This window comes from Bos grunniens, chromosome 2 (genome assembly GCF_055505025.1).
Source record: "Bos grunniens cultivar Pamir isolate PY7600 chromosome 2, Bosgru_T2T1.0, whole genome shotgun sequence".
NCBI classification, from domain to species: Eukaryota; Metazoa; Chordata; class Mammalia; order Artiodactyla; family Bovidae; genus Bos; species Bos grunniens.
The window spans coordinates 113,253,581-113,268,115 of record NC_141166.1 but is presented as its reverse complement, the minus strand read 5'-3'; the positions used below and the strand labels follow the sequence as shown (position 1 = coordinate 113,268,115).

General features: G+C 40.3%; 1 protein-coding gene across 10 annotated transcripts in view; it reads right to left on the bottom strand.

Moving 5' to 3' along the window:
• Window positions 1-14,535, bottom strand: part of RAPGEF4 (Rap guanine nucleotide exchange factor 4) — a 334,437-nt gene that overhangs the window by 38,017 nt on the left and 281,885 nt on the right. For all 10 annotated transcript variants that reach the window (XM_086358467.1, XM_086358458.1, XM_086358473.1 and 7 more), the window contains one exon: window positions 565-715. In XM_086358467.1, coding sequence (XP_086214593.1) covers window positions 565-715 — 151 coding nt within the window. The remainder of the gene's footprint in view (window positions 1-564; window positions 716-14,535) is intronic.

The following is a 14,535-nucleotide window of genomic DNA, read 5'->3' as shown; positions in this document are numbered from 1 at the left end:
ACCTAAGAATTCTTTAATAAAGTTATCTGCTCCACTGTACTCAAAAGCATCACTATTTGATCTAGTAATCCCACTTCTAGGAATAGAACCAAAACTAGACCTATTTGTACAAAAATGTTCATTATGCTCTTCTAGGAAAGTAAAAATGGAAATGATATTTTCAACAATATGGGAAGAAATAAATATATCTGTGGCATAGCTACTCAAAGGCCATCAGAAAATTTTATTAGACTCTACTGACATAGAAAAATCCTTACATAAAGTAGAAAAGGCATCCTGTGAAATGATGGGTACTATGTTGATTATAACTACAGAAAATATAACAAAGAAAGCAAATAAATGAAAATACATCGGAATGCTACTACCAGTTACTGAATTAGACTGGCAGGATAATGGATGATGCTTTTCTTTATACTTTTCTGATAGTACCTTTCTGATGAATGAACATGTTAACAAAGTCTAGAATTTGCGCTTACTCTGTCTCTAGGGAAGCTGCCATGCCTGTGGGTGGTCCCTGTATTGTAGGACAAAGACACACTCTTGGAAGGGATGATCCCCACCTACCTCCAGGAAAGCCATGGCCACGTCATCCTCTTGTAGGATGTCTCCATACATGGCAGCCCACTGCAAAACCAGGCGGATGACTCGCCTCTTGTTGTTGAGGGCATAATCCATTTTCTCTTGTTCTGTACCTTGCGAAGGCTGTGCATGGTAAGTACCAAGGAGTCAAGGAAGAACATTTAGCCATTTCACTGTGCTACGAGCAAAGGTAGAATGACAGATCCCAGCTCCAGGAAGGCCTTTTGGACTGATGGAATTTCTTCCTTAGGCCCTCAAGAAAAGCCCCACCTGCCTAAAAGTTCTGGACCAAATGCATACAAACCCAGCAGACTCTGCCTTGATAGTAGCCCAAAGAATTAGACTTGCACGGCTCTACTGGACTTGTGTGTTGATAAGGATTCTCGTTGCGCCTAGCTTTGGCTCCCATCACATTCCGTGCCTACCCCTTGCACTGCTTTCACCTCTGTGAGTGGTAACGCTTCCTGCTGTTGGGCCTCACCAACTCTCTTTGGCTCCCACAATTCTGGACACATCTCTATATTATATGCACTTCAGTCAAACCCTTACAAGTGGGTATCTGGTCCTTCTGGAACTGTGACTGATTTAAAAAGTACACGGGACAGAAGTGAGGCTGAAGATAGATAAACTCACTGAGGGTTAAGATGAGGAAACCTTCCTGCTATATCTGTCTTCCGGTGAGGGACTCAGACACACTTTTTATGCATGCTTTCTTCTCTTGTTTAGAGCCATAATTTAATTCACATTGGTTTTTCATGCATGGATGGCTAGTCATCCTAACTATAAACTCTTTGAGGCTAGGTTAATACATTATTCTTCTTATATTCTAAACCATGCCCAGCACACTGATGCTTACATGGAAATTTTACCCATTAATACAACAGATACTTGATAGAATGTCTACTCTCTGTGTCTTGTGAAGGTCCCTGCTCTGTTTACATTCTTCTGTGGATTACAGTAGAGAGAACAGAATATGTGATCCAGAAAGAGTTTAGATTAGACATACCATTCCCTTTTCAGTGATTTATAGTAGTTCATATTATAGACAATTCATTCATAAAACAATCTCCTCTTTTTAACTGACACTTGCACACAGAGTACCTCAGTTAAGCCCTACTTTATAGTCTTGTGATGAAAGACATTGTGCTTTTTCTACAAGTTAGCAAACTTGACAGTAAAGGAGTGTAAACGACCAAGATTACATTGTGAGTTTTAAGTCCAAGACTGGTTTTAAATCCAAGACTCCTCATTCCAACTAGCTTAGTCCCCATTACACAATATCGCCATGCCTCATACCTGGCTACAAGACTGAGCATGTCCTAGCTTACAACCATGACTTAAAAGAAAACTGTCCCATGGCAGTGCTATACTTGGGAGCTAAACCAGTCAAGGGCCTTTTCTAAAGGGACTATAAATAATGATCAAGGTAAATGACAGAATCTTAAAGCAAAGGTTTACTGCATGTAAATGGCTTGCAAAATGGCTTTCATAAATTGAGCACGGGATTCACAAAAAAAGAAAATTGCTCAACCTGTATTGCTACAATTCTTTGAGCTTACAATAAAACAGGGAAGAATGTGAAAATTATTTTGTTTCTGATTAACCCTTTGATCTCTTGCCAGTAGGCACACATAACTCAGTTTTTCTTTCCAAAGAATTGTAATGCTGGCCATTACTAAGACTTTTTAGGGTACCTTGCAGTATAGTCAGGCACGTGGTGGGTACCAAATGGGTAATTGGCTGATTGAAAACCATGTATTCGTTCATCTACAAATCAGTAAGAGAGAGAGAGACTCTTTTCTACTTGTATGAGGCTGAAATGTTTGAAATATCAAAATGATAGCAAGATGATATAATTCTAACTTTCTAGGTTACCTTGACTTGGATCAAGAAAGCAACACAAACCCCTGTGTACTGGATCCAGAAACATCAGCTGCACACCTGTAGCTAACCTAGAGGGCTTTAGTGTAGAATGCCTAAATTGTCATTGTCTCTGTGGGTCAGGCAAAGATTCTTCTTGTCTTCTCTCTTGCTGGGGAAATCTGTCTTTTGTCTACAGTAAAAGATAGAAGAACACAACTGGAAGGATTAACATGTTTAACACCGCAAATGTGTGTAGAGCATTACAGTTTATAAGAAATATGTTGTGTGCTTACATGGTCATGTGATGCTCTCCACAAACCGGAAGGGTAAATATTTACAGATGAGGAGACTGAGGGTCAGAGAGGACTTCTGCCCAAGGTTGCTCAGTGAGTAAATGGCAGGGCTTACAAATCCAGACAGGGGTTCTTTCCATTATCACCACCCTCATGGCCCAAACAGTGGCTCTAGTGACTACACACTAGTGCTCAGGTTCATGAAATTATTAGGAGTAATTGCATCTGGGAAGCAAAAATCCTAATAGGAGAGATTTCTCCTCCTCTCTCTTTTCCTTCTCTCTCCCTTCCTTAATTTTTTGTTGAAGCTCCTAGGTTTCTAGAGATGACTCAGCCGATCCAATCCTGAAACCAAGGGCTGACTGCCTGCCTCTCTTCACGTATACTCCATAGCCTCCTGGAGCTAGAATTGACTGAATCCAGTGGGACCAGGAAGAGGCTTTCCCTTTTTTCTTGTGAAAGTTACATATGTTTGCCTCTGGAAATAAACAAAAGGAAGCACTGATTTGTTTCACCAAGTCTTACCTTTCCTCTTTCAGGTATATATTTAACTAAGATGGGATGGGAGTTAATAGCACTTTCATAGCTGAATCCAAGTATGTGCTCAAGGATTCGGCCCCTCCACAGACAACATACCCTTCTATTCATCAACAGTCTGCTGAACCAGATTCTCAGGGGACACAGACAGGACTTTACATGTAATTGATTAGATGGTTACAGGTGAGGTACTAGGGCTTCTGTTTATCCCCATAACAATCTATCCAGATGTTTAGAACATTAATGTGATTTTTAGATTTTATTTAACTCCTACAAAAAACAAGTGGAGAGAGAAAAAACTACATTCCCTTCAGACAGTAATCAGAAGAATAAAGAACATCTCACCAGGCCCCTTGTCTCAATATGATGTCAGAAATGCACCCTAACGAGTAACATTTCAAATAATATGTTCATAAATTCACATACATCTGAAAGGCTCCAGAAACCATTATTTTTGTGGCTAAAGTTGGAGTAATAATGTGTTAACTATTTGATGGAGAAAGTCCAATGTAGAATAAAAATCTGAGTCTTCTCCAGCACAAATAGTAGCTTAAAAGGATTATTAATGCATACCACACACATTTTTAACATATGAAGGACACTATTGAAGATACATACTTAGTTAATGTCTATTTCAAGAGTGGATTCAGTTCAGTTCAGTTCAGTCACTCAGTCATGTCTGACTCTTTGCGTCTCCATGAATCGCAGCATGCCAGGCCTCCCTGTCCATCACCAACTCCCAGAGTTCACTCAGACTCACGTCCATCGAATCAGTGATGCCATCCAGCTATCTCATCCTCTGTCGTCCCCTTCTTCTCCTGCCCCCAATGCCTCCCAGCATCAGAGTCTTTTCCAATGAGGCAACTCTTCGCATGAGGTGGCCAAAGTACTGGAGTTTCAGCTTTAGCATCATTCCTTCCAAAGAAATCCCAGCGCTGATCTCCTTCAGAATGGACTGGTTGGATCTCCTTGCAGTCCAAGGGACTCTCAAGAGTCTTCTCCAACACCACAGTTCAAAAGCATCAATTCTTCGGCGCTCAGCCTTCTTCACAGTCCAACTCTCACATCCATACATGACCACAGGAAAAACCATAGCCTTGACTAGACAGACCTTTGTTGGCAAAGTAATGTCTCTGCTTTTGAATATGCTATCTAGGTTGGTCATAACTTTCCTTCCAAGGAGTAAGCGTCTTTTAATTTTATGGCTGCAGTCACCACCTGCAGTGATTTTGGAGCCCAAAAAACTAAAGTCTGACACTGTTTCCACTGTTTCCCCATCTATTTCCCATGAAGTGATGGGACCAGATGCCATGATCTTCGTTTTCTGAATGTTGAGCTTTAAGCCAACTTTTTCCCTCTCCACTTTCACTTTCATCAAGAGGCTTTTGAGTTCCTCTTCACTTTCTGCCATAAGGGTGGTGTCATCTGCATATCTGAGGTTATTGCTATTTCTCCCGGCAATCTTGATTCCAGCTTGTGCTTCTTCCAGTCCAGCGTTTCTCATGATGTACTCTGCATATAAGTTAAATAAGCAGGGTGACAATATACAGCCTTGACATACTCCTTTTCCTATTTGGAACCAGTCTGTTGTTCCATGTCCAGTTCTAACTGTTGCTTCCTGACCTGCATACAAATTTCTCAAGAGGCAGGTCAGGTGGTCTGGTATTCCCATCTCTTTCAGAATTTTCCACAGTTTATTGTGATCCACACAGTCAAAGGCTTTGGCATAGTCAATAAAGCAGAAATAGATGTTTTTCTGGAACTCTCTTGCTTTATCCATGATCCAGCAGATGTTGGCAATTTGATCTCTGGTTCCTCTGCCTTTTCTAAAACGAGCTTGAACATCAGGAAGTTTACGGTTCACATATTGCTGAAGCCTGGCTTGGAGAACTTTGAGCATTGCTTTCCTAGCATGTGAGATGAGTGCAATTGTGCGGTAGTTTGAGCATTCTTTGGCATTGCCTTTCTTTGGGATTGGAATGAAAACTGACCTTTTCCAGTCCTGTGGCCACTGCTGAGTTTTCCAAATTTGCTCGCATATTGAGTGTAGCACTTTCACAGCATCATCTTTCAGGATTTGAAATAGCTCAACTGGAATTCCATCACCTCCACTAGCTTTGTTCATAGTGATGCTAACAGTGGATTAGTAAAGAATATAAAATATATGATAATCTAATGATTTATTATCAAGAAATACATGTATAGAATAAGAATAAGGTCATGGCTCATAATATCATGACAGCTGGTTTCTGTTAAGAAGCAATATGGCTACTCGAATTCATGGGGAAAAGAGTCACAGAAAGATAATATGGTTCTGGTATCTGATTCTCGTACCTCATAAAGTGCTAGGTTAAAGTCTGTAAGAGATTCTGGAATTATTCCTTGAATTGTTATTTTCAACACAATTAAGAAAAAGCCAGAATAGTCAAATTGGCCACCTCATATACTAAGGTGATTTCAGATGATTCACAGAATCAAAGAATCTGAGTTGTAAAAGTCCTTTGATTTTTGTCTCCTTTAACTCTATCATTTTATCATTTTTAAATATAAATTTATTTATTGTAATTGGAAGCTAATTACTTTACAGTATTGTATTGGTTTTTCCATACATCAACATGAATCAGCCATGGGTGTACATGTGTTCCCCATCCCGAACCCCCCTCTCCCCTCCCTCCTCCCTCCCTATACCATCCCTCTGGGTCATCCCAGTGCACCAGCCCCAAGCATCCTGTATCATGCATCGAACCTGGACTGGTGATTCATTTCACATATGATATTATACATGTTTCAATGCCATTCTCCAAAATCATCCCACCCTTGCCTCTCCCACAGAGTCCAAAAAACTGTTCTATACATCTGTGTCTCTTTTGCTGTCTCGCATACAGGGTTATCGTTTCCATCTTTCTAAATTCCATATATATGCATTAGTATACTGTATTGGTGCTTTTCTTTCTGGCTTACTTCATTCTGTATAATAGGCTCCAGTTTCATCCACCTCATTAGAACTGATTCAAATGTATTCTTTTTAATGGCTGAGTAATACTCCATTGTGTACATGTACCACAGCTTTCTTATCCATTCATCTGCTGATGGACATCTAGGTTGCTTCCACGTCCTGGCTATTATAAACAGTGCTGTGATGAACATTGGGGTACACGTGTCTCTTTCCCTTCTGGTTTCCTCAGTGTGTATGCCCAGCAGTGGGATTGCTGGATCATAAGGCAGTTCTATTTCCAGTTTTTTAAGGAATCTCCACACTGTTCTCCATAGTGGCTGTACTAGTTTGCATTCCCACCAACAGTGTAAGAGGGTTCCCTTTTCTCCACACCCTCTCCAGCATTTATTATTTGTAGACTTTTGGATAGCAGCCATTCTGACTGGCGTGAAATGGTACCTCATTGTGGTTTTGATTTGCATTTCTCTGATAATGAGTGATGTTGCAACTCCACCATTTTAGAGGCAAAGAAACATGTAGAGTGAGGTGAAGTGATTTTTCTGAAATTTATCAATGGAATTCTTAGAACTAGAACTCAGTTCTCTTACCTCCCTTTCCAGTACTCTGTTGACTTCTCTATGTTATTGTGTGTCTAATATTATTGTTTCTTTATCCAAACATACATTATGCAGCAGAATTAGGTGACTTAGCATTTTGTTGGATAATGGAAAAACCCATCTGAGATATAGAACCTATCCCCCAAAGCCCTCAAAGAAGACAAAGCACATATAGAAGATTAAGATTTAATGGTTGCAGCCTTTGCGATCTGAGAGCCAGGAAGGCAGGATCCCTAGGGTCTGAACTAGACCCTCTCTGCTATAGTTTTAACCACTTCTCTTGTCCAATGCCTGTTGCTTTAGAAAGCAGTGTTAAAATTACTGATGATTCAGATCCTAACTTGAGGTTTCTCATTATGGTAATAAGACCTTTCACCTCCAAGAGCATTAAATCGGAATCCTTCAGCAACACGATGGACCTACAGATTATTATATTAAGTGAAGTAAGTCAGACAGAGGAAGACAAATATATCACTTACATGTGGAATCTAAAAAAAAAAAAAAAAACGATACAAATGATTTACATACAAAATTGAAACAGACCCACAGAAATAGCAAACAATCTTATGGTTACCAAAGGGGATAGAGGAATGGGGAGAGATAAATTAGGAGTTTGGGATTAATATATGTGTGTGTGTGTGTGTGTGTGTGTGTGTGTGTGTTTTGGTTGCTGAGTCATGTCCGACTCTCTGTGACCCCATGGACTGTAGTTCACCAGGCTCCTCTGTCCATGGAATTCTCCAGGCAAGAATACTGGAGTGGGTTGCCATTCCTTCTCAAGGGGACCTTCCTGACCCAGGGATCAAACCGCAGTCTCCCACATTGCAGACAGATTCTTTACCATCTGAGCCACCAGGGAAGCCCAACATATTCCCTGGTGGCTCAGATGGTAAAGCCCAACATATATATATATATATAATATATATATATATCACATAAATAAGACCAGTGGCTCATATGGTAAAGCCCAACATATATATATATATATATAGATAGATAGATAGATAGATAGATAGATATACATATATAATAAATAAGACCTACTATGTAGCACAGTGGAGAAGGCAATGGCACCCCACTCCAGCACTCTTGCCTGGAAAATCCCATGGACGGAGGAGCCTGGTGGGCTGCAGTCCATGGGGTCGCTAGGAGTCGGACATGACTGAGTGACTTCACTTTCACTTTTCACTTTCATGCATTGGAGAAGGAAATGGCAACCCATTCCAGTGTTCTTGCCTGGAGAATCCCAGGGACGGGGGAGCCTGGTGGGCTGCCGTCTATGGGGTCGCACAGAGTCGGACACGACTGAAGCGACTTAGCAGCAGCAGCATGTAACACAGGGAAGCATATTCAACATCTATTAATAACCTATAATGGAAAAGTATATGAAAAAGAATATATATATATATATATAAAAACATGCTGTGCTTAGTCACTTCAGTCATGTCTGACTCTGTGATTCTATGGACTGTAGCCTATCAGGCTCCTCTGCCCATGGAGTTCTGCCATGCCACATTGAACCCGTATTCTTTACCATCTGAGCCACCAGGGAAGCCCAAGAATAATGGAGTGGGTAGCCTATCCCTTCTCCAGGGGATCTTCCTGACCCAGGAATTGAGTAGCAGTCTCTTGCACTGCAGGCAGATTCATTACCAGCTGAACTACCAGGGAAGCCTGTATATATGTGTGTGTGTGTATATATATATATATATATATATATGAATCACTTTGCTCTACACTTGAAACTAAAACAATACTTTAATTAACTATTCTTCAAGAAGAAAAAAATGAAAAATACAAAAAATGGAATCCTTAAGAGCAGGAACCATGTCTTAAACTCTTCGTGAATCTCTGCATTTCCTAATAAAGGATTGGGCACATGAAACATAAAAAGCCTTGAATGTTTACCTTAAACTATTCAATGACACTGTTTGGAGTGCTACATATAATAGTATTTTCTTATACTTCTCCCCCCTAACCCCAATCCACAGCTCTTTAAAGTGAAAGTCGCTCAGTTGTGTCTGATTCTTTGCAACCCCATGCACTATACAGTTCATGGAATTCTCCAGGCCAGAATACCTTCTCCAGGGGATCTTCCCAACCCAGGAATTGAACCCAGGTATCCTGCACTGCAGGCAGATTCTTTACCAGCTGAGCCACAGGGGAAGCTCTTTAAAGGGAAGCTCTTTAAAGGGAAGCTCTTTAAAACTATCTAAATTACCTTTAATTCCATTTTGTTGAGATATTCAATACAAATCATAGATATATTCTAAATAACTTCATATTCAATGTCACCAGGTTAGGTCTACAACAAATACCAGCTTCTGGTATATTTTTAAAATAGAATATTTCAGTTATTGGGTACTTAGTCTACAGGCCCACAGGCTTTTAGAATGACTAAATCTTCATTGAATCAGACCAACTCCTTTGACATCACAAAATCATGGATGAGGACAAACTGGATCTGTTTTCAGCGAGGTATTTGGGCTGGGACTCAGAAGAGGTGAAGGCCACAGAGCCTTTCTACCCCGCCAACAGCAGGTTTAATATTCCATTGAGTCATTTTCCTCATGCCGGCTCTGCTGTTCAAACACTATAATTATTTCATATATTTTTACCTAGTTATTATCTTACTCACCACAGGCACCTGTAATTTTTCTGTATTTTTTTTTTTACTGCTCATTTACTTATTCTTAATTCAGCTAATAATGGTTCCACGTATTAAAATTATCATGGGGAAAGTAAGTGAAAACCTCCTAGGATGTAGAGGCAGCAGATTCATTACAGCCTACAACAGGGAATAAAATATTATGTATACTTTTTGCAGTAAGTACATGCTAATTATGCAGCTATTTATAAAACACTTATCAACATTCAAACTGATACTCTTCAATGTTGTTGTTTTTTAAAACCCTGCTTTGCATGCAAGATCTCTGCTTGAAGCTGAAAACAAACTTTGGGGGTCATCTGCCCACTGACTCAACAAAGCTTTACTATATTCTTTACCTTATGCTATGTCCGTCTCGTGGTGTACAATCATTTGTTTATAGAGGGGCAATATTTATAAGGGGCTTTAAGGTTTATAATGTACTTTCACACACATAGCCTTATTTGGTCTTCACAACAACCTGGTGAGGAGGGTAGGGCAGGTGTAATTACCCCTATTATACAGGCAGGGTTCAGAGAGGTTAAAGATAATTGCAAGTCATATAGCTTAAAGGATGTAGGTTTTAAACACGGGTCTCCTGACTTCAGAGCTCTTGTTCTTCCCACTGTATTATGGGCCTCTTTACTACCCAGCTTGCCTTTTGAAGCGCCTCCCCTCCCCCATCCTGAGCACTAAGTCTGTTCCTTCCTTGATGCAACGTGTGCTTGGGAACTCAGGTTCTGGAATTAGACCACCTGGGTTCATCTTGTGGCTTCCCAACTTTTCTGTGAGACCAGTCTCTCCATCAGTAAACTTCCTAGGATAGCTGTCGAGGAGGAGATGAGGCAATACTGGTGAACCATGCAGAATATATCTCAGACATACCAGCTGCTCAGTTAAAGGTTACTGATCATCAATATTATTACTGCTCTACCTCTGGAAATAATTCAGAATCTGGAAATGGATGGTTTTGGAATTCTTCACAAGACCTGGCATTCCTGGGTTGATCTCTGTTTGTGTGTACCTGTTAACTTGGAGCTCACAGAAGCTCTTCCTACTTCTTATTTTCTTGCTCAGAATTTTTTTTTTTTCTCACTGATTTTCAGAATTCTCTGTTTCTAGAAGTCTTTAGTTCTTGGCTATTTTTAGTTTTAGGCAGGGGCTTGTACTCATAGCAGAGCAGCTAGGACTTGGTCTAATGCAACACATTGCTTAGGTTCAAATACTGTCCCAACCCTTGTTTTTGTTGGTGTTCAGTCACCCAGTCGTATCCTACTCTTTGCAACCCCATGGACTGCAGCATGCCAGGCCTCCCTGTCCCTCATCATCTCCTGGAGTTTGCCCAAGTTCATGTTCGTTGCATCGGTGATGCTGTCCAGCCCTCTCATCCTCTGACGCCCTCTTCTTCTGCCCTCCATCTTTCCCAGCAAGAGGGACTTTTCCGTTGAGTCATCTGTTCAGGTCAGATGACCAAAATACTGGAGTTTCAACTTCAGCATCAGTCCTTCCAGGGAGTATTCAGGGTTGATTTCCCTTAAGATTGACTGGTTTGATCTCCTTGCTGTCTTAAGGGACTTTCAGGAGTCTTCTCCAGCACCACAGTTTGAAGGCATGAATTCTTTGGTGTTCTGTCTTCTTTATAGTCCAGTTCTCACAATCGTAAGCAACCACTGGGAAGACCATAGCCTTGACTATATGGACCTTTGTCGGCAGAGTGATGTCTCTGCCTTTCAACACACTGTCTAGATTTGTCATTGCTTTCTTGCCAAGAAGCAATTGTCTTTTGATTTCATGGTTGCAGTCACCATTCGCAGTGATTTTGGAGCCTGAGAAGAGGAAATCTACCACTGCTTCCACCTTACCCCTTCTATTTGCCATGCAGTAATAGGGCTGGATGCCATGATCCTAGTTTTTTGGTTTTTTTTTTTTAGTCTTAAGCCGGCTCTTTCACTCTCCTCCTTCACCCTCATCAAAAGACTCTTTAGTTCCTCTACACTTTCTGTCATTAGAGTGGTGTCATCCACATATCTGAGGTTGTTGATGTTTCTCCTGCCAATCTTGATTCCGGCTTATACTTCAGCCAGCCCGGCATTTCTCATGGTGTGCTCAGCATACACTTTAAACCAAAAGGGTAACAGCAGAGAGCCCTGTTGTACTTCCTTCCTGACCATGAACCAGTCAGTTGTTCCATACAGGGTTCTAACTGTTGCTTCTTGACGCACATATGGGTTTCTCAGGAGACGGGTAAGATGGTCTGGTATTCCCATCTCTCTCAGAGTTTTGCACAGTCTGTCATGATCTACAACCCTTACTAGTAGGTAACTTGGAGCACATTATTCATCTGCTCAGTCTCACTTCCTTAATGCAAAAAGAGTACACATCTCCCAGTGTTAATATGAGGCTGAGAAAGATACATATAAAATATTTTGTAGAACATCTGATAATATAGTCATTTTCTTTGAAAGAGGATACTACGTTCATAGCATCATCAAACTAAGCCTTCTTATTTGAAATAAATTCTCAAATTGTATATCTGCAGGACTAAATTGCTCTCATAGTGACACAGAGATCAAACATTTTTTCAGAAACCAAGTAAGGGACTAGAATGATAAAATTTGGCTTCAACAGAATTGAAGCTGACAATTTTCCTTAGAAATGCAAAGAATATCCCTAAAAACATGGCTTTAAGAATCTGATACCCTTTTGTAAATCTTGGTTTACAAATTTTGGTTAGTGTTCCTCTTAGAGAATCCAAGTCAGCTTATAAAGAGAACATCCCCAGATCATATTCACAAAGAAATAAGAGATGGATACCCTGCCTTTTCAATAAGGAAACCTATTGTATTTACTCCGTATAAGGCAGTTTTAGCTAAGACTTAGTGTTCAGTAAGCATTTGTGGAATTATCTGAACAAAATGATGGCGTTTTATTTGCATATATTGATTTCAAAAGATCTACAGCATATACTGGTAGATGAAAGAACACATATTTTTACAAAGCATGTATAACATGATCTCACATACATAAGATTATACATGTATATAAGTTCTGAAAGATTTTTCATAATTCAACGGTGAGATATCAGGTGAACTTTGTTCTCTTTTTCTGTAAATTGAATTTTTCACAGTGAGAATGTTCTATTTTTAATGATGACCAAGCCATCTATATTCAGAGAAATGATATGAAAAAATTAATGGCAGAAAAATGGCTCTGTTTGTTTAGTAACAAAACATACATAATTATTTAGAGTGTGACCCATCCTTATGTTTCAAAGCATATATCTAAATGTATAGGAAAAAGACTGAAAGGCTACATATCAAAATGTTAACCACAGTAATACCTGGTAAGGTTATAAGGGGCAGGGGTTAATTTTCTTTTTAAAGATGAACAGAAAATTGAACTGTATTTTAAGTGCAGATTTTTAAAAGATTAAAGAAACTAGAGATGAAAAGTACAGAAATTGAACAAATATAATTGAAGAAACTCATTATAAAGCACTTGTATTCATCAGGCCAAATCATGTCCCAAGCATATCTAATGAATAGAGTCTCTCTCATTAGCACATAAAAGGCCTGAAATATTAATGTTAAACAGAGTTCTACCATCGTCTCCTATGCTAAAAGCAAAATTGGAGGAGACGCACAATGTGGATTAAGGACAGAACAGACGCCAGTGGCTCAGAGCTCAAGTCTTTTCTGTACTAGTAATTACCTTTCTCTGAGCAAATCATAATTTTTCATTATCCTAGTTTATTGATTTGGAAAAAGAGCAGTGAAAATACTGACTTCTTCATAGGGCTGCTATGAAAAGTCACATATATTAATAAGTACTTTAAAAACACACAGCCAAATCAACGCACTTAATTTAAGTGCTTTAATGGAATGCAGTTAAGTATTTTACTATCCCTAAATCCCATAACAACATGGGTATTAGCCTACTTGTTCAGTTTTACATTCTAGCTCCCTGTCACATGAGGACATGATGCTAAACAGTTTATGTGTTGTTGTTGTTTTTTTTCCTGACTGTTCATCTTCTATTTCTCCACTTTCTCCATTTTTCTTTATAGGCAGTCTCTGAAAAACTATTCAATAAAGTGCTTTGCCTTCCTTTGACCAAGACGTCACCAGTCACCCGGGCTACTCCCAGGGACGTGGGAATGAGGCAAGGGCCCAGGAAGCTCAGCTGGTAAGAATCCACCTGCAGTGCAGGAGACCCCGTTTGACTCCTGGGTCGGGAAGATCCCCTAGAGAAGGGATAGGCTACTCACTCCAGTATTGTTGGGCTTCCCTGGTAGCTCAGCTGGTAAAGCATCCACCTGTAATGTGTGAGACTTGGGTTCAATCCCTGGGTTGGGAAGATCCCCCAGAGGAGAGAACAGCTACCCACTTCAGTATTCTTGCCTGGAGAATTCCACGGACTTTAGCCCACCAGATTCCTCTGTCCATGGGGTCGCAAAGAGTCGGACTTGGCTGAGCAACTTTCACTTTCACTTTAGTCTAGCAGCTGTTCCTTCGTTGCTGCCCCCAAGGTTCCTTTCTAAGGCCTGGGCTCTAAGGATTCCTTCCATTCTCTGAGTTACTCCATCCTTTTGATGAATTCCCTTATTGCTTAAGTCAGTTACGGTTTGTTAATGTTACTTATGATTGAAAAAGAAGCTTATGTAAGGAAGCTATATAGCATCTCTCCGGAGCCAAACACACTAGAAATTGAGTCCTTAGCATGGTTTAAACACACTTACACACACATGACCTTCAAAGTTACAGCCCTTTCCATTTGCTTGCCTGCAGCAGGATGTCTTCCTGGCCTCGCAGGCATTACAGGACAGTAATTCTTGTTTTATTCCCAGTATCTATAAGCTGAAACTCCAGTACTTTGGCTACCTCATGTGAAAAGTTGACTCATTGGAAAAGACCCTGATGCTGGGAGGGATTAGGGGCAGGAGAAGGGGACGACAGAGGATGAGATGGCTGGATGGCATCACTGACTCGATGGACGTGAGTCTGAGTGAACTCCGGGAGTTGGTGATGGACAGGGAGGCCTGGGGTGCTGTAATTCATGGGGTCG